The sequence below is a fragment of the Eptatretus burgeri genome, chromosome 10, assembly GCF_056783735.1.
Source record: "Eptatretus burgeri isolate ZD-2024b chromosome 10, Ebu_testis_v1, whole genome shotgun sequence".
Lineage (NCBI taxonomy): Eukaryota > Metazoa > Chordata > Myxini > Myxiniformes > Myxinidae > Eptatretus > Eptatretus burgeri.
The window spans coordinates 64,114,441-64,141,940 of NC_140970.1; the positions used below are offsets into that span (position 1 = coordinate 64,114,441).

At 44.4% G+C, this 27,500-nt stretch overlaps 1 protein-coding gene across 13 annotated transcripts in view; it reads right to left on the reverse strand.

Annotated features, from left to right (window-relative positions):
- The window catches only part of LOC147018718 (uncharacterized), a 286,880-nt gene that overhangs the window by 29,003 nt on the left and 230,377 nt on the right, over positions 1-27,500 (reverse strand). For all 13 annotated transcript variants that reach the window (XM_085898717.1, XM_085898707.1, XM_085898712.1 and 10 more), the window contains 3 exons: positions 13,913-14,327; positions 9,270-9,462; positions 7,617-7,738 (listed from right to left, as the gene is read on the reverse strand). In XM_085898717.1, coding sequence (XP_085754843.1) covers positions 7,617-7,738; positions 9,270-9,462; positions 13,913-14,327 — 730 coding nt within the window. The remainder of the gene's footprint in view (positions 1-7,616; positions 7,739-9,269; positions 9,463-13,912; positions 14,328-27,500) is intronic.

Genomic DNA, 27,500 nt, shown 5'->3' on the forward strand with positions numbered 1-27,500 from the left:
TGCCAGACGATCTCAAATGCTCAAGATATGTCCAGATAAACGGCCCTGATCTCATGAATGAAATTGAGGGCTTCCATCCATTTTTGGGAGAGTAGAAGCAGCATGTCCAAGGGTGAATGACCAGATCTGAAACCAAACTGATGATCTGAGATCAGGCTGTTGGAGAAGAGGAAGGAGTTGATTTCAACTGCAATGACATATTCCATGACCTAGTTTATAGTTGGAAGCAAGCTAATAGGTCTACAGTAAAGAGGATCTGTGTTTGCAACATGTTTGCGTATTGCAGTGGTGTTGGCTCACTTTCTGGAAGAGGGAAACTGACCCAGAGAGAATGATCGAGTGAACAGAGCAGAAGGATGATGGCAAGTGCACTGATACCATTTGGGCTTGTCATAGAATCGGAGTTGAGGTTTACCAGAAACGATTTCACCTTCTTAAATGGGAAAGACAGTATCCAGGAGCAGTTGTGAACGAGAGGGTAGGGTCATCGAGGGGTTGGGTACGCAGAATTTGGAGGCAAACACAGAATTGAGGCATCCAGCCTTCTTAAGAGCAGAGTCAGCTGTGGTGCCATTTGAAGTGAGGGAGGTGATGGAGGGGGAGCATACTCCAGAGATAGACTTAACAAGGAGCCATCAGGTTCTTTGAAAAAGGAGACAGGTTTAAGAGTTCAGCCTTGAGTTTGGCCAGATGTTTTCTGGCTTTTCTGACAGTGGACACACACTTGTTCCAAGCTTTGTGCAAGATCTGTCAAATTTAAGTGAAGAAATCGGACGTTGGAAATCCATCGAGTTAGGGATAGGGAGGGGGTGCTGTTGAGAGGGTGGGGGGAAGAGGGGATGGGGTGGAGGGAGCATGAAGAGGCAGATGTGGGAGGATGTGGAATGGGACGTGGGGTGAGCATGGAGGTGGTGGGATACTGGGGAAGCGGAAAGAGAGTGCGACGCTGTGGAAATGGAGAGGGAGCGTGACGCTGTGGAAATGGAGAGGGAGCATGATGCTGGGGGAAATGGAGAGGGAGTGGGAAGCTGGGGAAGCAGAGAGGGGTAGGACACTGGGGAAGCGGAGGGGGGGGGGGGGGAGAGAGAGAGAGAGAGAGAGAGAGAGAGAGAGAGAGAGAGAGAGAGAGAGAGAGAGAGAGAGAGAGAGAGAGAGAGATAGAGAGAGAGAGAGAGAGAGAGAGAGAGAGAGAGAGAGAGAGAGAGAGAGAGAGAGAGAGAGAGAGAGAGAGAGAGAGAGAGAGAGAGAGAGAGAGAGAGAGAGAGAGAGAGAGAGAGAGAGAGAGAGAGAGAGAGAGAGAGAGAGAGAGAGAGAGAGAGAGAGAGAGAGAGAGAGAGAGAGAGAGAGAGAGAGAGAGAGAGAGAGAGAGAGAGAGAGAGAGAGAGAGAGAGAGAGAGAGAGAGAGAGAGAGAGAGAGAGAGAGAGAGAGAGAGAGAGAGAGAGAGAGAGAGAGAGAGAGAGAGAGAGAGAGAGAGAGAGAGAGAGAGAGAGAGAGAGAGAGAGATAGAGAGAGAGAGAGCGAGAGAGAGAGAGAGAGATGATGTGAAAATGGAGAGTGAGCATGACACTGGGGAAACAGAGAGGTAGCAGGATGCTTGGCAAATGGAGAGGGAGTGGGAAGATAGGGTAAGTATAAAGGCACCAGGACACTGTCGAAGCGCAGAGGGGGTGGGATGCTGTGAAAGCGCAGAGGGGATGGGATGAACCAATAACGACGACAACAACAACAACAAGAACAAAAATAACCAACAACAAGAACAATAAAAAAAAACTCAATCTGTTTATGCAGTACCTCCTTCATTCTATATCCTTTTTCTTTTCAATATCCTCAAAATGAATATTCACTGAATAAAACGTTTCTTCCTTTAAAATATCTTAATAACATTGACAAATAAATAAAAATAGGGGCAATACCCCTGGGTGCTTACCTGGTAGCGGCGGGATAAGATAACCAGGGAACGACTAAATATGTAACAATATGCATGGATGGATATGCATGGATGACCAACAAAATATGTGATGGAGAAGAAAATAAAAACCTATGGAATGTTTTTTTTTTTTAATGCTGTGAACAAACTTTAGAAGATCACGGGTGATAAAGGTTGTGGTCAAGTTTCATCGGAATTGCGTGTGTCATTTCTGAGAAGAAAAAAAATACATATTCTGGGGAGCAACTCCCGTAAAACCCCCTTCGGGCGAGATTTTTTGAATGCCATGAACCAAATTTTGTACATGCACGGTGATGAACATTGTGCTAAAGTTTCATTGAAACCGTATATGAAGTTTCAGAGAAGAAGTTGCAACTATATGTGGACAGACGGATGGACGGATGGACAGATAGACAGACGACGCGCTATCTATCCCATAAGCTCCCAGAACTCCGTTCCAGGTGAACTAAAAATGCATGTTAAAATGCCCCACTCTCCTTACTACTCTGTCAGGAACAACCCTTTCATTCTTCTTCTTCAGAACAATCTCTTCCTCTTCACAAGGCATATTTCCCAAAACCTTTTCATTCTTAAACTGTTACTTCATCCAGCCTCCTCTCGTACCTACATCTCCACTTTCCTCCGTACCCACAATGGAAATCATTTTTTCCACCCCTCCCATGAAGTTTGTCTTATTATGTCCAGTTTGGGAATCCTGAGAAAACAATTTTGTAGAGGTTGTGTGCACATGCCAATCAACTCCTCTTCACATCCACTCATGGTGGGAAACCCCTCCATGTCAGTACCCTCAACCATCTCTGCTTCCCCTCGTTTCACCCTCTGACAGCTTTCCCTTGTCCCATCCCATCTCAGCTTCCAAAGGATCCACCCCCCACCCCCACCCACACCACCTTCTCCCAGCTTCTACCGTCCAGCACCCTCCTCGCTTCCCCCTAGCCCTGAACCCTCCTAGCTCCCCCCCCCCCCCAGCTCTGCAATCTCCCAGCTTCACCTCACCCCTTCCAAGCTTCCCCTGCCCCACCCCCTCTCCTTGATCCTTTCCACATTCCTGAACACTGCCAAAATCTCCTCCTCCACTGCCCCTAACTGTGTGGACCTCAAACATCTGAGGCCTCCACTCCAACCTGACACATCTCTCAATCCAGACCACTGCTGATAAACCACACATCATCTGTCTAACATAATCCTTCCTCCCACCAGATGAAAACTGGACATCATCTGTTCAATGGAATCCTTCCTCACACAGGACTTCCCTGACCCCTTTGTGTCTTTCCATGGCTATTGTCTCCTCCGATTTGACTTACCTGAACCCCGGCCTGATGGTGGAATCACACACCTGTACTCTTATCCACCGACAAAGCCTTCATCCACAGCTTGATGGAGTACTGCTCTACCCTCTTAGATGTTGCCCCTGCCTTGCACCTTGCTCAGCTTGATGCCGTGGAAGCCAAGACCTTCAAGATCATTGGAATCTCGCGCGATGAAGCTGAGTATATGGGCCTATCACTTTGCCATCACAGACAGGTCGGTGGTCGCTCCTGATAATTTGGAGAAGGCTGATTGGTCTGGAGTTGCAGGGATCTGTTTTTGCATCTTTTTTATGCCGAGCGGTAATGTTTGCTGATTTCCAAGCAGATAGAAGATGACCTTGAGCAAATGAGAAGGTGAAGAGAATAGAGAGAGGGTGAGCAAGAGCAGCAGAGAAGGTTTTTAGGACACGTGGGCTGATGTCATCTGGACCGGTTGCAAAATCTGAGTCGAGGTTTGACAGCAAGCTCTCTACCTTGTCAGGAGAAAAGGACACAGAGTCCAGGAACAGCTGAGAATGACTGAGTAAGGTGGGTACAGCAAGCGACAGGTTGGGGACAAGATTTAGAAGCAAACACGGAGTTTAGGCATTCAGCCTTTTCACGTGCAGTGTCAGCTGTGAGGCCACTTCAGATAAGGGAGGCGATGGTTGGGGAAGATACACCAGAAGCAGACAAAACTAGATGCCACCAGGATTTGGAGGAGGGAGACAGTTTTGAGAGCTTAGACTTGAGATTATAAAGATGTTGTTTTCTGGCTCTCCTGAGGGTAGACACACACTTGTTCCGAGCTTTGTGGAAGGAACTGAGATTGCCTTCAGTTGGATTAGCCTTCCATGAGGTGAAGGCAATTTGTTTCAGGACAACTGCTTCACCACAAGCTTCTGTGTACCACGGATGGGAGCAAGGGTAGGACAACTGAAGACGAGACGGGATAAATCCCTACATGAGAGAGAGCAAGTTTCTTTGAAAGAATTCCCAGGAAGAGTTGATGTCGGAGAAAGTACAGATGGGAGACCAGTCTAGAAGTTTGATGGCTGCTTGAAGTCCCTGACAGTCGGCCTGAGTGAAATGCCAGACTGCACTGAGGTGGTTCTCTAATAACAGCCAGAGAGATGTCGACTTTGACAAGCATGTGGTCAGATGAACCGATTGGAGCGTTGGAAGAACAGCAGATATTTTCAGGGAAATTGGTCAAAATCAGATCCAGAATAGATAGAGTACCTTTGGTTGAGATTCGGGTCGGGAAGTTGACAGATTGTGCCAGTCCCAATGAGTCGCGAAAGTCTTTTGCTGAAATGCCATGGCAGGTTAGAGAAACCACACCCAGCCAACTGGCATGATGACAATTGAAGTCACCACATATGAGGAACAGAGAGTCGGGATGAGAGGATAGAAGTTGGTCCATGTTTTCAGAGAGTGAGATGTGAACGAAGTCATCACTGTTTGATGGATGGTGCAACACATATATAAACATGAGGTGGGAGTGGAGGGGAAGCCGTAGCCAGAGGTATTCCTCAGGGTATGGGGGAGTGAGGGCAGTGCAAAGAGAGTGAGGAATAGAGTCTTTGATGAAGATAGTCTTTCCGTACTTTGCTCCCACCCCCAGGCTTCTGCAGGGCGCACATGGTCCACCAGCATCCCCCTTCTTTTGAAACTCCCAAAATCCAGTACCACTGCTCACCTCCACTAATTTCTCTGTTTTTTCCCCACCTGTGAAACCAAGCTCTGCATTCTCTTCAATATCATTCTTCCCTTCAGGTCTCTAAGACTGCTGCTCACCACTATCTCAAATCATCCCCTCTTCCTGAGAGTTTGCTTCTGCATGAATTTTGTCTTCCACCTGCATCTTCCCCTTCCCCTCATTCTTACCCGCCTCCCTTGTTTGTCTGTCTCCATCCATTTTATCCCCCAGCCCTGCTGTTGTTGTTTTTCCCCTCTCTTTCTGCTGCATTCTGTGTCACTCTGCCATCACATCCGTTCTGTATCACTCTTCTGATCCATTCTGCATGACTCTTCCACAAGCCTAGACTTTGTATACAAAAAAAAAAACAATTAAAAATAAAACCTCTACCTCTGCACCATCCATAAGGATTGGCTGTCAATCTCTCCCAGCCCTCTCCCCTCCACTCCAACCACCACCACCGCCTTTCTGCCACACTCTCCAGTTTAATTTTATGGCCAATCCCTGGAGCTGCTCGGCCTCACTATCTGTCGCAACCTGTCTGGTGCATCACCCCATCTCCAAACTGGCCTCTCAGGCTGGCTGATTCCTTGGTCCTCTCAGCAGACCCAAATTATTTCTGAGCCACGCACACTTCATCTAAAGTACTACAGAATATTGCTCACCACTCTCGGCTGGTGCAGCTATTCCATCTTGCTCCTGTGAAGGCAGTCGAGTCGACGTATTTAATATGATTGGGATATCTTATCAGGAGGATGAGTCTCAGGTTGGACTCTTGTTTTCTGTCACCTTACTTCTGAACATGCTCTACCGGGCGTAGTGGCGTGCGCCTGTAATCCGGCTACTCGGAGGCTTGGGTTGGAGGATCGCTTGAGGACAGGTGCTCTGCGCTGGGCCGCGCTATGAGAGGGTGTAGGGCAGCCCGGAATCATGGCGAAACCCAATCCTTATCCCTGTGTCGTAAGAGGCGACCAGGGTTGCGTCAGGAAGGGCATCCGGCGTAAAACCTGTGCCAAATCAGTCTGCGGATCATTTCGGATGATCCGCTGTGGCGACCCCTAACGGGAGCAGCCGAAAGAAGAACAAAAACTTCTGAACATGCTCTACTTTCCCTCTATCTGGTCCTGTCAGGCAAGTGACGGTTTACACGTGTTTGATTGGTAGTTTTGGAGCACAATGATAAGAACGCATTTTTTTATGTGCAGGTACTGAGGCTCATGGAAGAGAACAACAGAGGACAATTCCATCTTCAGACAAAATGGGGGAAAAAGGAAAACAATGGTATAAGAACAAACTGAAGCATCACAACACAAGGAAAGGAACTGCAGAAGAAGGGAGGGAACATGGTCTCAGTCGGTGTTCTAAAGCTCAGTCGTGAAAAGGAAGAGACCATGAGGTGGCAGTGAACAGTACATTTGAAATACAGTAGGGAAGACCTCAAGACAATGGACTGAGAGAGACAGTTCCACAGGCGAGAGAAGGGTGGTGTGAAAGAATGGATGCAAAGGTTGAGATTATAATTTGGAAGGGGAACAAGGAAAGAGTTTATAGAAAAATGCATCTATTCTGGAAGGACAGGAAGTGAGTGTAGAATTGAGAGGACAGGAGAAGTAAGACCAGAAAATAACCAGATGAAAACAACTCAAGGCCACCAACCTGCCCATGGTAAGCAAGAAGCACACCTTGAGACAAGTCCCCCGATGCAAGTTCATATTGCTCCACCCATCTTCAATATGCACCGTTTAAAATTAAATTATCTGCACATTTCATCTCATTCTTAAATAGAAGGGCACTCAGTAGAGCGCATACCTCCTCCACGTAATGCCTGATCCATGAGAAAATATAGGGCCGAATACATTTTTTGAAAAAACACTACATGGCTAAAAGTATGCGAACACCGCTCCTAATTAGTGGATTTGGCTATTTCAGCCACACCCATTGCTGACAGGTGTGTCCACCCAACCTGTCCACCACGTTTCGTCCGAATCCGTCCACAACTTTTTGAGATATCGTGCTATATCGTTTTGGCCCTATCTCTCAATGGTGAAGAATCACTTTAAAAATTCTAGTAGTCGGACCCGGATCCAGATCTTCACCAAAATCTAAACAGTTCGTCCGTGTCACACACCAAACCTGTCTACAAAATTTCATCTGAATCTGTCCACAACTTTTTGAGATATCCTGCACAGACAAACAAACAGAGAGAAAGGGGTGAAAATATAACCTGCTTCACCTTCAGTAAATATATAACCTCCTTCACCTTCGGAGGTAAATATTCAGTCTCTTTTACTCATGCATATTTTGGTTTTGGTGCATGAAGGTCGCATCCCTTTTACAGTGGTTACTCGCCGACCATGCTCATATATGTTGCATGTATTTCCACTTGTGCACCAACACAAATAAAAAATGGCAATTCAAATTAATGTTTTGACATTGCAAGGTTAAATCAAAAGGATATACCAATGTCCCAGGAGCATTTGGCGCGATTATTTAATGCTTTATGAAAGAAAAATTTTCGATCGTGTCAGATGCCAATTCCACATCATAATGTGGTCAAACGCCATGACCTATTGGGACATTTCCTTATCTTTTAACTGTAGACAGAGCTCCATATTTATTGTTTTCAATGATTGCTCGGCATTGCAGAATGGATCCATCACCATACACAGCGCGTACCTCCATGTCTGCGAAGCCAGATGTTGCTCCACTATAGTGCTGAAGGCAGAACGGAGATGATCCCATGAACGAGAGAAGGCAAACACCCCTGGAGAAAATTGCCGTGCACCGAATACACAAACCTAGAGGCAAGCAAGGAACAGCCAATAATAAATATTCTGGATCACAAGCAACTAAAAACAGTGTGATCATACATGTGTGCTTGTTGGATAAGGTGTGCATCGCATAGTAATAGCGTTTTTGTTTTTTGTTTTCTTTACAGCAGCGAGGCTCATGGAAGAGCAACATAAAATCGACAGTGGCATAAACATCAAGGGAATGAACAAACAGCAAAAGAGGAGAGGGAGGAGGGGAGGAAACACTGAAACTAGTAAGTAAGATTGCTGAGTTAGGAAAGGTTAATGGGAGTATAAAGATCATGAGTCAGAATTGAGGATGACAAGAGATGGTGGTGCACTACTTGATTGAAACCCTGGAGGGAAGAGTGACAGAAAAACCTCTGGAAGGTGGCTCCATAGAGGGGAGAAGTGAGCAATAAAGGAGTTAATGTATTGACGGCTGCTTGAAGTCCCTGACAGTCAGCCTGAGTGAAATGCCAGACGGCACTGATGGCTTCTCCTGCCTAAGCAAGACAGCCTGGCTGTTGTAAGTTTCACCAAGACAAGGTCACTGGAAGAATGTGTGCTGAGAGAGTGGAGGGAGAGAGACAGTAATATTGGAGAATAGACAGAAGAAAACAGAAAGATCACCAACCTGCCTGTGATGTGAGAGCAACCAACCCTGTGCTTCGGCCTCATCACAGGAGATTCCAATAATTTTGAGAGTTTTAGGATTCCACAGATTCCAGTGGAGACAGATGTGATGCTGGAGTGCCAGGCAATAGTGTAGAGCAGTAATCTACTGAGCTGTGGACAAAAGCCTTTACACTGGGAGTTGCTCTGATTTTCAAAGGAAAGACTTGGATCGACAGAGGATGCCCAGTTTGCAGTTGGGGGTTGGAGGCCAACTTGGCTATGTGCTTGTCGTCGAAGCATGTGCAGAGTCGAGGTACTGGGATGGAATCAAAACTGATGGTCAGAGATCACGTTGGTTTAAAAAAGGAAAGACAATGATGGATTCCATCAGAAGCAATTATGAATTCCATGACCGTTTGTAACTGGAAATAAGCTTTTTGTGGTGAGGTCTGTTTTTCTACTCTTCTTGTGGAAGGACTGATGCTTGCTGACTTCCATGCAGATGGGGATGTGGCCAGAGGAGAAGGGCTGACTGAATCGGGCAAATCGAGGGGAAGAAAAAATGGTAGAGCAGAATTTGAGAACATGGCCACTGATTGCTTCTGGACACTTCACTGAAGTATGGTCAAAGTCTGGCAGAACTTTCTCTACCTTATCAAGTGAGAAGGGCACAGAGTCCTGTAGATACTATGTATGTCAGGTTAAGATGGGAACAGAATGAGATGGTGAAGGTGCAAGACATTTGGAGGCAAACACAGAGTTTAGACATTCTGCCTTATCTCGGGCCAAGTCTGCAGTAATGTCATTTGAGGTGAGGGCGGGGGTGGAAGGGGACCATACACCAGAGATGGACTTGACAAGGCACCACCACGACTTGGAGGAAGGAGACTTAAAAATATAAAGAGCATTTTTTTCTTACAGCTTGTGGATGAGGATGCCGAACTGAGAAGCAACATTCATCACGAAGACTTCCATCCTCCCCAGCATCCGCTTCTCCTTCATCACTGGATGGCCTTGTGAGTCCATCGCCTGCAGTCGGCTGGTGTGTTACATCATTTCCCGGTGAAATTACCAGTCCTCCACGGGAGGGGAATGAATTCATCGAGTGAAACCTGGAGGATGATGGCACAGAGAGCATTAACAAATCGGTTAACTTGTTCTTTTTAGTTGCTTGTAAAACTTCAGGTGCTTTAGGATGCTTTTGTAAAACTTGCATCCGAGCTTTGAACAAATCACGACCACATGTTGCGAAAACAGGCATTTAATTAAAAATCATTGAAAACGAATCGTGAAGCAAACACAATGATTTTCAAAAATGTGAATATCCTCAGAAATGCAAAAACATGATGCCCCGATTAACAATCTTTCCCAGGAACTTGATTGCCGCGTGAAAATAAAGAAAAAACATCAGCAATACAGACAACGCCAAGCGTTTCACCGAAAGGAGCGACTGGTCCACCGTTTGCTGGACCTGAACCTCGGGAATTGATATACAGGACTGTATTGCTAACTTTCACCAAAACCTCCCGAGCCATTCGTGCGGCAATTCCTTGACACCCTTCTCATTATTAAACAAGTTTACAGGCATTGAAAATTAAACCGAAAGATGCAGCCTCCGTTGTGGCAATAATGTCGCTTCAGACGGGCCTTTAACATTCCAAATGAGCCGGAGGTACAACACCCCCATGAGTGACCGAAAGAGACTAAGTTACTTGCTACCTTCGCAAACTTTGTTGCGAAGGTTATGTTTTGATCGCTGTGTATTCATTACCTTCGCATTCTGCGAAAGGTTATGTTTTGGTCGCTGTGTATTTATTTATTTGTGAATATGTGTGTTTGTTTGTTATTCGTATAACTCAGAAAGTATTAAACCGAATTGCATGAAATTTGGTGCGATGATTCGTGAGTATCCAAGGACGAGTTGATTAGATTTTGGGAGCGATCGGGTCAAAGGTCAAGGTCAAGGTCATGAAAAGGTCAAAAACACTCCTTTGAGCATAACTTCCTTCATAATACAGCTATCGACATGCAACCACCGCCATATTGTTCCATGACGAGATACCTTTCGGATATGTAGTGTCGGATTTGACATAACGTCATCGGAAGTGCGTCTAAATGACGTCACAAGATGACGTAAATTTTCAATTTTCGATCTCATCAGTTTTGATCATACCGTTTTGTAGGACATACCTTAAGGACGTCACACACCAAATTTGACTTCGATCGGACTGACCGTTATGACGTCATTGACGTTCGAACATGAAGTTTTTCAATTGTGGCTAAAATGTCCTGATATTTTACATTCAAATATCTATATAATTTATAAAGCAAAGTCTCCCAAATCCAGGCATTAGGATCAGTACCAAAATATCTGTTTATTGATGTACAGGTTTTGCCAATTAACTCTGTAGTCAAGGTCAAGGTCACACTCAAGGTCAAAATATACTTGTAGGCATAGCTTCAGATCTAATAGAGCTATTGACATGAAACCAACGTTAAAACGTTCAGTGAACTACGAACTTTCAGAATGGTAGTCCCCGATTAGACATGACGTCCCCGGAAGTGCGTCAAAATGACGTCAAAAGATGACGTCATTTTTCAACTTTTTAATGTTTCCGTGTTTATCATTCCATTTTGTTGGACTGCCTTCAAGGAGGTTACACACCAAATTTGACGTCAATCGGACTGACGGTTGTGACGTCATGGACGTTTTAAAATGACATTTTTCAAATGTGCCTGGAAAAAAGTTGCGGCGGCGAAGGTATGCGCTCTACCAAGTGCCTGTTCTAGTTTATGTATTTGTGAATATGTGTGTTTGAAATCTAAAGATTTCGTAAGTATATTGATGACTTCCGTTTCTGTTTGTTTGTTTGTTTGTATGTTTGTTTGTTTGTATGTTTGTTTGTAGGCACGATAACTCGAGAACGGAAGAAGCTACCAATGTCAAATTAAACCACGTGATTCAGAAGGGTGATGGCAAGTGCTGATTAGATTTTGGTCGAAATCGGTCGAAATCGGTCAAAGGTCAAGGTCACGGTGAGGTCAAATATTCGATTTTTGATGGTTTGGTACAGATAACTCGAGAACGGAAGAAGCTACCAATGTCAAATTACACCACGTGATTCAGGAGGCTGATGGCTAGTGCTGATTCGATTTTGGTCAAAATCGGTCAAAGGTCAAGGTCATAGTGAGGTCAAACATCCAAAAAATGATAACTCTAGAACAGAAGAAGCTTCCAATGTCAAATTACACCACGTGATTCAGGAGGGTGGTGGCTAGCGCTGATTAGATTTCGGTTAAAATCGGTCAAAGGTCAAGGTCACAGTGAGGTCAAACATCCAAAACATTCGATTTTTGATGGTTTGGTGCAGAATCATCGTAGAAACCTCTTGTTTGCGTCGCGACCTTCTCTTGAGACAGCTTTTATTAGACAAGGTCAGAGGTCAAGTTGACGATTTCCTAAGTACCAGTCTATGACTGCTTGTTTGTTTGTTTGTAATTCGCATAACTCCAAAAGTGTTGAACTGAATCGCAGCAAATTTGGTGGGATGATTGGTTATTATCCGAAGAACATTTGATTAGATTTTGGGAGGGATCGGGTCAAAGGTCAAGGTCATGAAAAGGTCAAAATCGTCTTTTTACCATAGCGCGGTCAATTTGTATCCAATTTGCATGCAACTAATGCCAAAATGTTCAGAATTCAATGCCCCATCTTGTGATATGTGACAGGACACAATGACGTAATAACCCTTATTTGCGGTTGGAAGTCAAAGGTCAGGGGGGGTCACGACATTGCAAAATGTGCGGTTTTAGTCATAACACGGTCAAATCTTATCTGATTTGCATGAAACCAACACCAAAATGTTGACTGTTCTGTTCCCCACACTCTAATACCAATTACAAAATTAAGAGTACAAAGCTCAAGGTCAAGGTCATGAAAAGGTCAAAATCGTCATTTTGCCAAAGTGCGGTCGATTTTTATCCAATTTGCATGCAACCAATGCCAAAATGTTGTGAATTCAATGGTAAATCTTGTGATATACGATATGACACAATGACGTCATTACCTTTGTTTGCGGTTTGGGTCAAAGGTCAGGGGGGTCAACGACCTTCATTATCATAACACGGTCAATTATTATACAATTTGCATGTAAGTAGATTCAAAATGTTTAGAATTCAATTCCCTATCCTGTGATGTGTAATATTTGACAGTGACTTTATTGGTGAGTTTAAAGCATTGGGGGAGGGGGGGGTGTCACTGAACTTATTTCTTATAATGTGACCAGTTGTCATCAGATTGACTTGACACCGACACCCAAAAAGGTCAGGGAGTTCATACAGAAATTGTACAATGTACGTGAATCAGTGTCAAACAGCAGGATATTTAATGTTTTTAAGCCATCATAACACATATCGGATGGCAGATGTGGTATGGGATTAAATACCCTCACAATCAACGGTTTCTGGGGGGGGGGGGTCAAAATGTAGCGTTGGCGAAGGTATGCGCTCTACTGAGTGCCCGTTTTAGTTAATGTGTGCAATTATTTACAATTTGTCATTCCCAAAGGATCACCCAAATGAAAGCCAAACCTGGCAGCGAAACACGCGTGAGGCCAAAGGCGGGGACAAGTGTCAACCAGAAGCTATGAATAGGACAGAAGGGAGAAAGTGGTCGACAGACACGAATAGGGTTGATGGGATATGCTAACTTATGTACAATGGAAATAAAACCTCACCCTCTAATGGCACCAATTACAGGACTCACACACGAACTAAAGGACAGGTGAGGGATTGAGCAGGCATGAAGCTGGTGGTGGCTGTCGGTTGGGTCGATGGTACAAAGCTGACATGGCCGGCGAAGTGCGCTTGGGGCTGAAGAGGAAAGGATGAATGGAGACAAGAAGATGGTAGCCAAGCAGAGGGAAAGATCTTTCTTTCAGGACCAACTCCAACTGGCACACTGTACGGCCACAGCCCTCGTAAACTCTGAGACTGCCTCATGCATGCCAAGTTCCTCATGCACGACGAGACCCTCATGCAAGTCGACTTCGCCACCATGACTTGCAGTGCACCGGCCAAACAGTCCATGCCTATGTCGCTTCAAAATCACAGAGCACTTTGTCCTGCCGACAAGTCCTCACATGGCCTCGCCTATACAGAAGGTTTTACACAACAATCTTACACTCTGTTATATAATGGCCACTCACTGCCTCCTGAGTGTACGTGTTATAAGATGTACTTCAAATAGCTAATACAGGGCGTAAACCTAAGCTACACGATCACAGGGTCGACACAATTCTTAAGACAATCTGGCGATGGATCCCCCTCCTTCCATGAAACGAAATGTCGAAGAGCACAACTAAACTAGAAAAGCACTCTTCGACGTCGCAACCAAAAACCGAAAGAAGTTATCGCGTTACCAAAAACCTATCACGGACGCACAGACGGACAGCCGGACGCACAACCTGAAAACATAATGCCTCCACCGACGAAATAAGAACAACACGCAATGCAATACCCATCCGTCATCTTCCTATTGCTCAACCAACCCGGTCCCCTCACCTGCTGATCGTTGCACGATGCTTCGTGGGTGACGTTAACACAGCATCTCCTGTCACTGGAATAGGAGAGAGAGATTCTGGAGATGGCAATGGTGTTGAAGGGGCATTGGAAGTAGAGACTGCACAAAGGCCGTCTCTTTCTCCGTCCCGCAAGCTGGGAGATTGTTGCAATCGCTCCCCCCTCTCTTTTTCTTTCTCTCTCTCTTTCTCCCTCTCCCTCTCACCGTCACGTTCTCGCTCTGAGTGCCGTGCACGAACTTTATGCTCAGCGAGAAGAAGGTCAAACTTAGTACGCCGGCCTGGCACAGCCCTGCGCTGGCTCAATGAGTGGGTTTTGCAGGTAAGAGAGCGCGTGCATGGGCGTTTTGTGTCAGGATCGAGAACGCCACAGTGCCGATCTGGATCAAACTCGCGTTCTGAGGGAAGTACAAAATGACATGAGCATCATGGTTAGAACAATTATAATAATTCTGGAAAATCAACTCAATCGCACCGAGCAAAACTGTCAAAAAAAAAAAGGAATGCAGGAGCGACATCTCAATGATGATCACCCATTGAACTAAAATATATCTGGCTGCTGTATTCTAATCAACCACATAACCAAAAAATGAGAAAATTTGAAATGAACACATGAATGTATAACACTTGCAAACAATCCATCCTTATGGACGGGTTAATTCCCCCACTCTTATGACGCCTAAAATGATACGTGCTGCTTCATTTCTTGATGCTCAGCATTGAAAAGGATAGAGCACGGACACACAATGTTGGGAAGGCAATGGCAAATAATCCGGTATAACTCATGCCAAGAAACTGCTTCGGAAGAACCAACGCTCTGGAAAGAGTATGGTACATCAGAACCAAAATTAATGGCGTACTTTATGATGACTCGTGATACTATGACAGGTTCTACCAGGTGGGCTTGTAATATGATGATAGCTTCCACCAGGTGGTGCTATATGATACACATTTAAATCGAGAAAATTGGGAACCTCCTCACCAAAACTCCAGGGACTATGATTTTTTTTCTCACCCCCTAAATCCAACAATCACCCCCTCACCCTCTCTCCCCCTCCCCCCCACCTCAAATATAACCACCAGTTTTCAACTAATTCCACAAAGCAGTTCAGGGATGCGTAGAAGTCAAACACACAAACACTTCTCGTAATGTTAAAACAGAAGTTTGGAGTGGCAGCAGAGGTGGCGTTTCAGGGCGTGCAACCCATGCGATGGCATGGGGTCCTGAGATAGCGAGGAGCCCCCACACGACCGATCGTGGTTCACAATCTTTCGAGACGAGGCCTCCTTGAGGGTGGGGTCTCACTTTGCCGATAAAATACATCAACATGTGAGTGGTAATAAACACAGCACAAAGGGAATGCTCCATCTCAGGGAAAGAAAGCACTGTGACGTAAAGACTCAATTAAAAAAAATGTTTTCCCCTGATGTTTCAACTCGACTGGACTATTACAAAATTAGAGGGTGAGGTTCGGTTAGTAGAGAAAGCGAGCACAATAATAACTACGTTTAATGAATGAAAATGCAACAATAATCAAAATAAAATTTGTTTAATTCATAATGTTAATAGCTAAGCGCATGTAAGTGGTTAAGGCCCTGTCACACCTTGACGATTTAACCAGCGTGTGCCGACTAATGAAAAAATTGTCTAAAACGCTGGCACAAGTCGAACACGTTATTTTTGATTTTTTGAAACAGTGGTAACCACTTACATGCGCTTAGCCTAATACGTATCGATATTGTTTCGCAAGTCCACACTACAATTTATTGTAAATGACAAAACACTCCCTCACTGGTAGATTGACTAACCTATTCACACGGCGGAACGTTGCGGTTTCAAAAATCAGAGCACCTGTCCCAGGGATGAAACGAAACTACCCCAGTGGTGGTGAAAAGTGGAAAATAGCTCAACAACAGGGGGAAAGGAGTGAAAATCACCAGAAATTAACTTTTTTCATGACGCAAGCAGTGGAACCGGGAAATAGTCCGAGACCGAGCACGTGCTGAGGTGTGTTCCATTACCAAGCAGCTAGCTAACACTCTCCAAGTGGGTTAAGAACTCAAGCAAGCACTACAATGAAACAGCTGGCGAGACAAGTGATAACAAGGTCATGGAACACACCACATGGATCAGATTTTTGCTTGAGTTTGTGTTTATGACTGGTGGCGTCGAATGAGATTAGGGGGTTACTGTTATTATAATCGCATAAAATATTTTGAATTTTATCTACGAGAGTGGCCTGGGGGGGGGGGGGGATCATGTCATTCTTTTTATGACTGACAATGATTGCACTGTTCAATTATAAATGAATAGGAAAACAAAGTTAATGTGTATACGAGGGTGAAAAAATCTGCCCAGACCAGGAATCAAACCCATGTCCTCCAGTAAACTGCACCAATGCTCTGCCATCTGAGCTCTTTGGGTAACTCACGGGTTGAACACATAATTCTCCCACACATAGAGATGCCACTCTCTTTCTGCCGCTGCTTCTGGGACACTCTGCCAACCGTAAGAGCAGCGACGGCCTGTCCACGAGAGGGTCTTATATTTTTCCCACGTATACATATTAAGTTTGATACCTAAGTTTGTTTTGCCTGTTCATTTATAATTGCATTAAAATGCCCCCTGTGGTGAATAACAGTGGTCATGGAATTGTCCCCTCACAGGGGGGAAGACCCTCTCGTGGACAGGCCGTCACTGCTCCTATGGTTGGCAGAGTGTCCCGGAAGCAGCGGTGGAAAGAGAGCGCCATCTCTATATGTGGGAGAATTATGTGCTCAGCCTGTGGGTCACCCAGATAGTTCAGATGGCGGAGCACTGCTACAGTTCACTAGAGGGCCTGGGTTTGATTTCTAGTTTGGGCAAGTATTTTTCTCATATATACGTATTAATATTGCATGATTATTATTATTATCATTATTTTGCAATACTGTGATGCTAATATTATTAGTAATATGTTATTAACATCATTCGTGTTATTACTTTTGATATTTGAAGTGGCCTTGAAAAAATGCCATGATAAGGTGGAACGACACGCTCAAGCTGCTGTACATATACACCTTCCCAATGCTTGGGTGGGGGGAGGCAATAAAACATGGGAATTCCTTCGGGGTTTTTTTGCAATCTAGTCGAGTGTGAACATAACACAGAGATGCCAACTTTTGGAAATCAGAATTAGGGAGGATTTTCAACCGACACAAAATTATGTGCGCCAAGCGCACATCTCGAGCGCGGAGCGCTCGACCCTTGCGCCGGGTTCCAGGGCCCGCCTTAGGGCCCTGGAAGCTCTGGGGTTCTAGACGCTCTCTAGTGCCCTCTGAGCCCTATTTTGGAGCATTTAACATGTTAAGAATTCCCACTTTTTGAACAAAAAAAGGGGAAAATTGTGCACTTTTTAATGTTACATGTATGTTAATATTAGTAAGTTAGGGGACAATCAAAGATTAACAAAAAGCACAAAAGAAGCAATATTTTTCTTACCTTACTGGCTGGTACTACTGCTGCTTGCTTTTTCCATGGCAGCTTTGCTGAGTGACAGCTGTGTGGCTCTTTTAGCCCTTCTGATTATGTCTTTGCTGTATTCTCTCTGGTAGCAAGGGGTGCTATGAGCTAGTTTTTCAATTAAGAGAGCTTCCAGGGTTTTGACACTCAAATTGGGACGAAATTCAGTATGATTCTTCCGTACAAGACTGAGTGCCCGCTCACATGATGCGTTCGAATGAGGAATGACCAAGATTCCCTTCATCACTTTGCTCAAATTAGGATACTTCTTGGCACCAGTGCAGGGATCTGTGAGCTGTGAAATCCGATGCCACTGCTCATCCACTCTCACTGTCTCAGTAGCAATTGTAGCTATGGAGGCGTCTGCCTGGTAGTGAGCAAATTCACTCTCAAGACTGTCTATGTCACTATCACCGCCACTGAACAGACAGGGGAATTTCTTGATGAAAAACTCCACACAGTCAAACCCCACTTCTTGGTGTAGCTTAACATCCAGCACCTGAGCATGCTTGGCTAATTCATCACCTAGCGGCCAGGTTTTGAAGATGTAATTGCAGGCTTTCACATAATATGAGCGAACTGCACTGAAGAAACCTTGGATGTCTGACTCACTCAGAGTGAAGGTGGATTTCTTGAGACTCCTTTGTTCCTTATATACAGTTTGGCATCGTTCCCAATCATGAGGTCCTCATCATTCTTCTGATGATTTCTGTCAGAGAAGGGTACATTTACCAGAGCAACCGATGACACCGATGGTTTCAAAACCGTACGAAGATATCTTTCAGAAGACCATTCAATTCAGAAGACCAGAAGACCAAGATCAGGAGATGAATACAGGGTTCGTCTCTTTGGAGCAGAAGATTCCCCCTTCTCAAAAAGCTTGTTAGCATATCAAAGGAAGAAACAATAGAGTTTTGTTTGTGGAGACAAGAACATCCTGTTGACACGTTTTTCTCTAGATTCCTGCACAGTGTTTGAGGAAGATGCGCTTTTAGTTGTAGAACTCGTAGTACACTTAGCCGCAGGGCGATCACACTTGCGTTTACTGCCAGCAGAAGAGGTCAGACTCGTAGTACCAGATCCAATTTTACGTTTGAGGAGAGAGCTTGAGGTAGGTGCAGCCAAGGAAGAAGACCTCTGATTCGAAGGTTTTGCTGAGCTTCTGTCAAGTGATTTGGCAAAAGCAGAACTTAACTTGGGTCCTTCTTTGCCTGTAGATGGGACTATCACAGTCTTTCTCGACTCTGAAGGGATCTGCTTTGTAGATGAACGTGATGAAGGGCCGGTGATGCTACCTGCTCTCAGCATTGGTTTTGGTGCTGTCCCTGCTGTCTTCTTCGCAGCAGATACTGCAGTGGTAGTGGTGAATGCTGCTCCACTAGTGCTTGATCCTGCAGTGCCAGTACTGGCAGTAGATACAGCCGTCAGTCCTTCTTGCTCGTTGTTAGAGTCTTGGCTACAGTTGGTTGCATTTTTCTTCGGACTTCTTCTTTGAAGAAGAGGCGAAGTGGCTCACTGTTCAATCAGCCTGTCTAGGCACTGACCAAGGGACAGCCACCTTGTTGCGACATGCTTCAGAATCTTGTGTGTCGGGGCATCACAGAGTTCTTGCAGTGCTTTCACTCCTTTGACGTTGCTTACTACTTTTGTCCAAGTAGTAGTAAATATCGATGAGAAAGTCATCTAATTCAATGGGGAAGGCCTGAGCCGCTTCTTGGCCGTATTGTGCATCATATGGCAAGGGCATCCCATGATGTAGCACTCTGGATTTTGTTTGTGGATATAAGCAGCGACTCCTTTGTGCTTGCCCACCATGACAGAGGCATTATCAGCACAAAGGAAACACAATTTCCCCACGGAATTTTCCTGTCACTGAACTCATGATCAAGCAGTTTGAAAATGTTTTCTCCAGTGGAATCTTGTTTGCACGCAGGCAAACTTAGCAAACCTTGCTTCACAATCCCAGCACTGTTGTCATAGTACGAAATCAGGACAGGATATAGCTGGGCCTCACCACTGTCATTGCTACCGTCTGTAGCTAGGCTAAATGGAGCTAGTCTAGCAATATCAGCAATAGATGAAGCAGTAACATTTGACAACTCACCAATTACACTGGTCAACAACAAATTTGTTGTCTGCATTTTTTAAGCTGATTTAGGACGAATCTGATGCGCTGAATCCAAAACTCACATTAGTTTTGTTCAATCAGGTCAAGTTTTTTGAGATATGGCCACATGTCGTTTTTTACATTTTTGTTCACATGTACGCATGTGTGTGGAGCATTTTAGAAGAAGTTGGTGGGGTAAAATGTCATGTCAAATAATTGTTTTAATTGGAAATAATTATTTTAATGACAAGAAGTATTCAGGTACGATAGTTCTAGGTGATTATGTCGAAAAGGGATCAGTTTGAAGTCATAAAACCTCAAAATCTTCCAAAAATTGGTGAGGCAAAGCATAAAGTTCGTGGATCAAAACTAAAGTTAATGGGGCAGATTTTGTAATAATGTGATACAAAAAAGTTGTATTTCTTGAAATAACGAACTCTGAAGAATGTACAATACCTACATGCGCCAATTTATGACATGCGCTTCTGCTCAAGCTTGGAGTGCCACAGTACGAACCCAAAGATTGGAGACTGTTCATTGACAGCAGCAAGCGATCACTGAAATGTGTTCTGCTACACAACGGCAACCAGTTTGCCTCTGTACCCATCGCTCACTCGACTACACTGAAGGAGAAGTATGAAGCGGTGAAGTACGTGCTGGAGAAAATTGGTTATGATCAGCATAAGTGGTTTATTTGTGTTGACCTGAAGATGGTGAACTTTTTGTTGGGACAACAGTCTGGCTTCACCCAGTACCCATGTTTTCTGTGCATGTGGGATAGTAGGGACCGTGCTCAGCATTACACGAAGAAGGACTGGCCTGTGCGGGAGGAATTGGTGCCATGCAAAGAAAGGAACGTCATCAACGACCCTCTGGTGGACAGAGACAGAATACTCTTCCCACCGCTGCACATCAAGCTCGGCTTAATCAAGCAGTTCACCAAGGCTCTGGACAAAGATGGTGACTGCTTCACTTACTTGTGCCAGGCTTTTCCAGGATTGACCATGGAGAAGTTGAAAGTTGGCATCTTTGATGGTTCTCAGATCCGTCAGCTCATCAGAGATCCAGAGTTCAAAAACTCAATGAATGAAGTGGAACTGGAAGCGTGGAAGACATTTGTTTTGGTAGTGAAGAACTTTCTTGGCAAACCTTTCAGAAACCTGGGCTGCAACATGAGCATCAAGATGCACTACCTATTTTCACATATGAACCGGTTTCCTGAGAACCTGGGTTCAATGAGTGACGAGCAGGGGGAGAGATTCCATCAGGACATGAAGGAGATGGAGACCAGGTATCAGGGTCGCTGGGACGCAGTCATGATGGCTGACTACTGTTGGAATCTGAAGAGAGACCTCCCTGCCGCTGAACATTCCAGGAGTTCGAAGAAACGGAAGTTCAAGCCCTGAAGTTTGAACAGTGGTGACGCAACATGCAATTTACTTGTACTTACCTTTATCAATGCCCACCATTCAGATGACAGTAATCGATGTTTCTATCATGTAATCAATAAATGTTGTTGGCAAAACATTTTTTTTCTTAAAAACATGTTTAGGATGATATGTGTTGACAAAAATCAGCTGATAATGCCACAAAAATGTAATTGATTTTGTCACAAGATCTGATTTTTTCAAATCAACTTAGCACAAAAACCTGACCTGATGGAGAGAAACGGATGCCATTTCCTGATTCAGCAGTGCCAGAATACCCTAATTCACTTGTAGAAATCTAGACAACATTCAGAAAGTAAAAAATTGTTGACCAGTGTTCTTTTTTTCTTCTTTGTTCTTGTTCTTTTTTTTTTTTCTTTTTTTTTTTCTTTTTTTTTTCTTGCTTTTTGTTCTTGTTTTTTTTTATTTTTTTTTTATTTTTTTTATTTTTTGTTCTTGCACATCTTGCACATCTTGCAAGTTTTTGTTCTTGCACATCCATACTTTGAAGCAACTTTTGAATCTGGAAACATCTTTTGAAATTGAGGTCCAGCATGATCTGAGACTGATATGGGCAAGTTATGTTCCACAATAAATCCACTAAAGAGAAGTTCCGCTCGGGTAACATCCTCTTCCTCGCTTGTCCCTTGTTTGGTGAAATAATTCAGAAGTGTACCGGTACTCGTGCTCGAAGATCTCTCCTTTGCAATGTCTGTGTGCCGTTTGCTTCCAACGTGCTTCCGAATATCATCGCGACCTCCGTGCTCAACTGAAATATCAACGCTGCATACTGTACAATACGCATGATGAATTCCTCTTTCAGACTTTCGAATACACGGGTATTGGAGACTGTATTCGGTCTTGTACTTCTGAGACCATTTCTTGGTCTTCGTAAGCCTCGTTTTTGCCATTTCGTAGTCAACATAGAGGGCTTGAAGCATCTTTAACTTTCAAGTCGATGTTCCACAGCTGCAGCGCGACTCGTAGAACTGTAGCGGCTGTTAAATTAAACACCGCACGGTGGTCGCGACCGCCGGGCTGGTACGGGGCCCAGCTGCATGCAGTGAGCGTATCGCATGCATACACACTGTGCATACATACCGCATGCACTGTATTGCACACATACCGCATGCACTAAATCTCAGTGCATGATCGCATAAGCGAGATCCAGACCCAATGTTTCGCTGCTCCTCATTTGAATTTGCAATTTTTTACGTACAATTTGGTAGCAGCGAACGTTATGGAGTTACCACATGCTATACGTAGCAGACGATGCTTTTCATTCAATTCTCATACTAGTACATTCTGATTAGTGAACAGTGCAAAAATATCAAAATTTCGGGAGGATAAGGATAGTGATCGTAAGGGCGGGAGTTTGGGTGAATTTTCGGAAGCCTCCCGATGAAATCGGGAGGGTTGGCATTGCTGATAACACGGAGTCCTCTTACTCGTGATACAACTGAGGGTTCTGAAACGTCACTTGTAATACCCACGCCCACCACCACCACTGGGAGAGGCGTGATACGGTACACATTTACATCGAGAATTTACGTTGCTCCACCTTCTGAACTTCCGGTGGGGGGGGGGGAGGAAATGCGATGTGACCCATAGTCCCCTTGGCTAGTTTAGTTGGTTGAGATTGCATAAGTAACGACCGAATACATCACGTCAGACAGACGGACATGAAGTTGCATGTTATCGAGTGATGGCTCACATTGATTGACAGGGCTCACAGGCGCCCCACTGGACTACTATTGCGTTTTGCATGGGGCTCCCGATTGACTCACGCTGCCTCTATGTGGCAGTGCCAATTTCCAGAAGTATGAATCTTTTTGGCAATTTGATCTTCACGATGTTCGCCACACTCAGCACATTTGCCTTTGTTGTGTTCCCTTTGGGTAGAATAATGTTAATATTAAAACATGTTTGGCATGGAAGTTGTTCTGATAGTACGAAAAAAAATTTTACCACCAAAAAGCTTCCCGTGCACATACTGAGTACAACCATCAGTCGAACAACCACCAGTTTTCAACTCATTCAGTGGTGTAGTCCAGCCGGAGTGCACCGGGGTGGCACACTAGCACCTCAATCCATCCGAGGCGGAGCTCGCTTAGCTACGCAAGTTAAAAAAATAAAACACCTATGTTCACAATCGGTTGAGTTATTGTGCTTTGGGCTCTTTCATCAGTTTTGTGGCCAAATATTTGGGGTCAAAGCTTGGCTTGAAGCTTGGATATGTCAATACATTGGACGTTGTCTTGGGAGCGATATCAATAAGTCGGTCGACTTCTTATGCAAGGGCCCTGTCACACCTTGACGTTTTGGCCAGGAATGGCAACGTATAAAAATGCACGTAAAACGTTGGCGTACGCTGAAGTTTTGATGTTTTTTTTTTAAGTTTTGGTCGTATTCATAACGTGTTGGTCGTAGGCATAACGTATTAGTAACGGGAACAGAACGTTTCGTTGTGTTAAAGATAACTTATACCAACGAATGCTTAGCCTGTTGTCGGCGTTCACAACCTATGCCCAACGATAGTTTAACTTAGTCATAGCGCGCTGCACGTATCGCCGCCGAACTCGTGGCGTTCTCTATTAAAAACCTGCCGCACGCCGATTTAAATCAAAACCGCCTGAAAATTGGAAGTGTCAACATCGCAGTCACACCTTGACGATTTAGCCAGCGTATGCTGACCTATGAAAAATGTGTCTAAAACGCTGGGACACGTCGAATACGGTATGGGTAAGTTGTGTATACGTTAGGAGTACGCTGAAAAACAATGAAGTATGTTGGCATATTACGTGGTACGTCTCGTACGTCGTGAAATTTCAAGCATGCTGAAAATTTTACGACGTACTCGACGTATGGCTCACAAGTTCCGCATACACTGGCGTAAGTTCTCGGCACGCTCCGCGATCGTTTACACACGTCGGCCACACGTTACTTGTAAGTTACTCATAAGTCGAAACACGTCGAGGTAATGTTTAGCATAGCCGAAACTTAATTTTTAACCTACGAGTAACGTGCTTTGAACCTATGTGTAGCGTACTTTGAACCTATGAGTAGCGTGCTTTGAACCTCTGTGTAACGCATCTCAAACGCACATTGGCGTATGTAGACGAATTTGATTGACGTCTTCCGGACGACCACAGAACTTACTGAACGTGTTTCTAACTTACAGCTACCGTATAATGGCGTATTGGCAGCGTTTAGGGGAATTGATATATACAAATAGGCTTCACAGGAGGAATCCATCAGTGTTCCAGACTCCATGATGAGTAGATGTCAATATCAGTAGCAGAAGCAGTAGCAGTAGTAGTAGTAGTAGTTCGAGAGAATTTAGTGATGTCGATGTTATTAGTAGTCATAGTAGTAGTTCGAGAGAATTTAGTGATGTCGATGTTAGTAGTAGTAGTAGTTCGAGAGAATTTAGTGATGTCGATGTTCGTAGTAGTCGTAGTAGTCGTAGTTCGAGAGAATTTAGTGATGTCGATGTTATTAGTAGTAGTAGTAGTAGTAGTTAGAGAGAATTTAGTGATGTCGATGTTAGTAGTAGTAGTAGTAGTAGTAGCAGCAGTAGTAGTAGTAGTAGTAGTTCGAGAGAATTTAGTGATGTCGATGTTGGTAGTAGCAGTAGTATTAGTAGTATTTCGAGAGAATTAAGTGATGTCGGTGTTAGTAGTAGTAGTAGTTCGAGAGAATTTAGTGATGTCGATGTTGGTAGTAGTAGTAGTAGTAGTAGTAGTCGTAGTAGTACTTTCAAGTAACGTGTTGCAAAGTGTGAACAACGTTCGTGTAGCGTGCTTACAAAACATTACTTATAGGTTAGAAATAGGTTTCGGGTATGCTAAACATTACCTCGACGTGTTTCGACTTATGAGTAACTTACAAGTAACGTGTTTCGACGTGTGTCAACGATCGCATAACGTGCCTACAACTTATGGCCAGCGTAGCGGAACGTGTGAGTCATACGCCGGCATACGTCGTAAAATTTCAAGCATGAAAAAAATTGAAGAAAACCCAAAAGTACAACGTTTAAAGCCAGCGTACAACGACATATGGCAGTGTTTTTCAGTGTGCTCTTATCGTATACAAAACGTACCCATAACGTATTCGACGTGTACCAGCGTTTTAGACAAATTTTTCATAAATCGGCATACGCTGGCTAAATCGTCAAGGTGTGACAGGGCCTTAAGGGTGGCCTGGACACTCCATTGGCTCAATACAATATAAATCCTCAAAAAAAAAAACATCTATAAAGATAGACCTTATAAACCTATACGTTACCTACCGCTCATCTGTGGAGGATTCCCCATCCAATACCACTTATTAAACTTTGGGACATCATCGGTGAACAAGAAAAATGAGACCCACAAGTGCCCATTTGTCATTCTTATTCTTCATTTCTGACAGCCTAACTTAAAATTGGTTTAGGCTACGAACTTGGTTTAAACACCAATCTACTGCATTTTACAGTGGGGAGGTGAAAACTGATCGAAATTTTAATAGCTTGAAAGGATTCCATGAAAAGTACGCAAAAAAAAAAAAATCCTTTGTCAAGGAATAAAAAGGAATGGATCAGAGGGGTGGGTGAGACCATGACTATCAATCAGACTGATGGGGACGGGGTGCTAGATACATTTGCCCAAGGGCCAATCAGACCTATAAGGTTGTGGTTAATGGTGAAATATTTTCTCCCTGTCCGTGCAGGGCAGTCACAGGGCCAACTGACAGCACCAACGCACACATATTTCTGTAAAGTACGTACGATTTAGAAAGTTAGATTAACTATAAAGTATTTACAGTGTCAACACAATGTGAGCACGTCAATAACATTTGTACTACAACATTTGTAAATCAGTCGTAGAACATCTTTACATATATATATATATATATATATATATATATATATATATATATATATATATATATATATATATATATATATGTATATATAAAAACCAAGTCGAAAACACCAGGGGGTTGACTCAGCCTGCCATCCTTCTGAGGTCGGCGAAATGAGTACCAGTTGTACTGGGCCCAGTGTATGCCCCGGTTAGAATAGGTGTACCATATCCCTGTGTGTCGTAAGAGGAGACCAGGGTTGCGTCAGGAAGGCCATCTGGCGTAAAAAACCTATGCCAAATCATTATGCGGACAACAAAACGAATTTCCATACCGGATCGGTCGAGGCCCGGGTTACCAACGACCGCCACCGGCACCGGTGGTCAGCAGGGTACCAGTGGAAATTGTCCTACTGCTGGGCGAAGGAGGAGAAGGAGACAGGGAAGGCGAGTCCGGAGGCAGTGGGAGAGGGGGAAGGGTAGAAGTGTGCAGGTGAGAATTGGAACTCTGAATGTTGGGACGATGACTGGCAAAGGGCGAGAGTTGGCTGATATGATGGAGAGAAGAAAGGTAGACATACTGTGTGTACAAGAGACCAAGTGGATGGGGAGTAAGGCGAGGAGCATTGGAGGTGGTTTCAAACTGTTCTACCATGGTGTGGATGGGAGGAGAAATGGTGTCGGGGTAATCCTGAAGGAAGATTATGTCAAGAGGATATTGGAGGTGAGGAGAGTGTCTGACCGAGTGATGAGTGTGAAGTTGGAAATTGAAGGGGTGACAATGAATGTCATCAGTGCATATGCCCCACATATGGGGTGTGGATGGAGTATAAAGAAGATTTCTGGAGTGAGTTCGATGAAGTGGTGGAGAGTGTATCCAAGGATGAAAGAGCGGTGATTGGAGCAGATTTCAATGGGCATGTTGGGGAAGGGAATAAAGAGGATGAGGAGGTGATGGGGAGGTACGGTCTCAACAAGAGAAATGTGGAAGGGCAAATGGTGGTAGAGTTTGCAAAAAGAATGGAAATGGCAGTGGTAAATATGTATTTCAAGAAGAAGGAGGGACACAGGGTGATATACAAGAGTGGAGGAAAGTGCACACAGGTGGATTACATCTTAAGCAGGAGATGCAACCTGAAAGAGATTAGTGACTGTAAGGTGGTGGCAGGGGAGTGTGAAGCTCGACAGCATCGATTGGTGGACTGTAGGATGACTTTAGAGGTGAGGTCGAGGAAGAGAGTGAGGGCTGAACCAAGGACCAGATGGTGGAAGCTGAAGGAGGAAGACTGTTGCGTGAAATTTAGGGAGGAGGTGAGACAGGCGTTGGATGGTGGTAAAAATGGGTGGGATGATTGGGCAACGACAGCAGAAGTTGTGAGGGAGATAGCTAGGAAGGTACTTGGTGTGACATCTGGACAGAGGAAGGAAGATAAGGAGACTTGGTGGTGGAATGAGGAAGTACAGGAAAGTATAAGGAAGAAGGGGTTGGCGAAAAAGAAGTGGGATAGTCAGAGAGATGAAGAAAGTAGACAGGAGTACAAGGAGTGGCGACGAAAGGCAAAAAGAGAGGTGGCAAAGGCCAAGGAAAAGGCATATGATGAGCTGTATGAGAAGTTGGATACAAAAGAAGGGGAAAAGGATTTATACCGATTGGCAAGACAGAGGGACCGAGCTGGGAAGGATGTGCTGCA